At 24.8% G+C, this 3027-nt stretch overlaps 1 protein-coding gene across 1 annotated transcript; it reads left to right on the forward strand.

Moving 5' to 3' along the window:
• Nucleotides 1–843: 843 nt before the first annotated feature.
• Nucleotides 844–2326, forward strand: OCT59_027127 (uncharacterized protein; the record flags this gene model as incomplete). Its single annotated transcript, XM_025322419.2, has 1 exon — nucleotides 844–2326. Exon 1 carries the CDS (start codon nucleotides 866–868, stop codon nucleotides 2324–2326), a length of 1461 nt encoding a protein of 486 aa, XP_025166320.2. The 5' UTR covers nucleotides 844–865.
• Nucleotides 2327–3027: the final 701 nt, after the last annotated feature.

A 3027-nucleotide genomic window follows, 5' to 3' on the forward strand; every position in this document is an offset into this window, starting at 1 on the left:
TCACTTCCGGAATACGGGGCTGTGCCGCTGTGGCTGATCATGATATTCATGTGATATCGGCAATGATCATCATCAGCCGGGACTTGCCCACGCCTTTTGATTTAAAAAATATTCAAATTATAGAAAGGTAGAACAACTATAGATATAAAGTAGAGGACCAAGAATCACATAAGCTTTGATTAAAAATCAATTGGTTGTATAAGATTTGAGATTGAGTGTCACAAAAAACTTGCTTTTTTCACGACATTTTAATTGTTAATTGTTACATACAATAAATTATTTATTAAACATGAAGTAATTAAACTGCTAAAATAAATTTGAAAAATAAATAAATTAATGTTTTAATGTTTTAATTATTTTAATTAATATGTATAACTTATTAGAAAGTGTGAACAAAATGAATTAATTTAAAGGAGTTCTTAAAAAATTTTAAAATTTTCGGTTAAATAATGACCGGTTAAATTAATGGGTTAATTTTCGTTTAAATTAACGGGTCAATATTCGGTTAAATTAAACAGGTTGATCAATTGCTTATTAATCAATTTCAATCTCTAGAACAGCATTAATAGCAACAGCAATAGTAACGGTAACAGACATTAAATAACATTTTATTATATATACGTGTAAAAAGTAGTGGGCCAAATATGATTTTTTTTTTTCTAAGGGTATGAAAAATGGAGATATTAAATTATGAAACATGAGCCGATAATTTCCGTTAATGATTTACACACTGCATAAATAATGTACTACTTCCAAAATAACTAACTTTGTTACACGTTGCACACTTTACGCCGTCCATCCTATATAATAGAGATAATAAAGGCTACCAGTTAATTTAATTTTTTTTTTTATTTATTTAAAAAAAATGTTGAAGCTTAATAAAGACGTAATTTTTTTAATATTAGAAGAATTACAAGATGATAATAAGTCACTTTATTCATGCCTTTTAGTAAATAGAACTTGGTGTGAAACAACCGTTCCGATTTTATGGAAGAATCCCGCTAGACAATATTATTCAACCAACAACGCTTATAATATTTTATTAAATGTAATACTTTTACATTTATCGGAAGAATCAAGAAATAATTTGAAATATCAAGGAATAAACCTTTTTATGAAACCATATCAAAGACCTTTATTTAATTATATTAGTTTTTGGAGACATTTGGATTTATTTTTTTTAGAACATATGATAAATGTTTTTGATACGTATACTGTAAAATCCAAAATTTTTATTATAGAAGATGAGATATTTAAATTATTTATTAATGGAAATACAAATTTTGTTTCTCTTTTTATTCCAAAATTACTTAATCCTCGTATATTCAATATTTTAGGGAATGAACATTGTTTTTCAGGACTTGAATACTTTTATTGTGATGATAATACCAACAGTAATATTTTAGAAAGATTGGCAAAGATAAGCACATCAATTGAAAAATTGAGAGTTGATATTAGATATAATGATGTTGATAATCCTGGAATCGTTGAATTAATTGAAGGTCAAAAAAATTTAAGAGATGTCAAATTAATCTATAATAATTCATATCTTAATAATGAGTCATATCGAAAATCACTTGAAGAATCGTTGATTAAATGTGCGGATACTATTCAATATTTGAGAATAGATTGGAATCCTGTTACAAATTTTCTTTCAACTCTCGTAAATTTAGTAAGTTTAGATTTGAATTTACGCCTCACACATTTATTACTTGAAACAAATTGTCATTTAGAAAAAGTTTCTTTACCCGTTTTAAAAATTTTAAGAGCACAGCAAGTCCCACCAAAGGTTTTAGCAAGTTTAATTGAAAGTACAAAAGGACATCTTATTGAAATAAGTATTTTACATCAAAGTGTTGATGATGGAAAACTTATCCGAACAATTTGTAAATATTGTCCAAATCTCTGTTATCTTAAATTATCAATATTTACCAAGAGTCTCACAGAATTTGAAAATTTATTAATTAGTTGTCAATTTTTAAATGAATTAGAAATTATTGGTAGTTATAATAATATAAATAATTTTAATTTTAATGAATTATTTAATTGGGATAAATTATTTTCAATCTTAACAAAATCTTCACCAATTAGTTTATTTAAATTTAAATTTTTTTCTGCTTGGAAAATCGAATCGGAATCTATAAGATTATTTCTTGATAATTGGAGGGATAGATATCCTATGTTATTACAACTTTTTTTAACAAAAAATAAGAATATGGAGCAATTACATCAGCAGCAACATCAGAAATTAGAAGATATAATAGAACATTATAAAAAAATTGGCGTAATTAAGAAATATTACATTGATGAGGTTTTAATATTCTAATAGTATTATATATAATATATATATATATTTTTTTGACATTTTTGACTAATATAAAGAACATTTTGTATTTATGATATTTAGTCAAGTATATTTACTTTTCATATAGTCAAATAGAAATTTTTTTTTATATATAAGGTATGAAAAATGTAGGAAAGTTATGTAAATAAAATCTTTTCTTCAACATCCTTAACGTTGAGCATATTATTAAAAAAAATTTTATTATATGTTTTTTATGTATGTTCTACGGATATAATTTTTGATATCTGTTGATTTTATTTTGTGTCCGACACATTTTGTTATTAGTTATACACACTTTATGCTGTCTTGAATTGCCGTGTCGATTTTATTGAAGCGCTAAACAATATTATTCAAAACCATAACGCATAAAATTTTATTTAATGCAATACTTTTAGTTTGTCAAAAAAATCAAGAGATGATTTGAAGAGTTAAGGAATTGATAATTCTATTATTTCATTCGAATTTTTTTTTTTTTATAACTCAACGAACGATTTTTCCTATAACAGATAGTAAAAGTATTAAAATATCATGTCGTAGGAAATGAGATATCGAGACTCGAGTTTATTTATTAATGAATGTGATTTGATGATATTGTATCTCTTTCATCGCAATATTATCTAAATTTCAATTGTATCGTATCTCATCCGGAAGCTTATATATTGATCACGTGATTTGAGGCGAAA

This window comes from Rhizophagus irregularis, chromosome 7, assembly GCF_026210795.1.
Source record: "Rhizophagus irregularis chromosome 7, complete sequence".
Classification (NCBI taxonomy): domain Eukaryota; kingdom Fungi; phylum Glomeromycota; class Glomeromycetes; order Glomerales; family Glomeraceae; genus Rhizophagus; species Rhizophagus irregularis.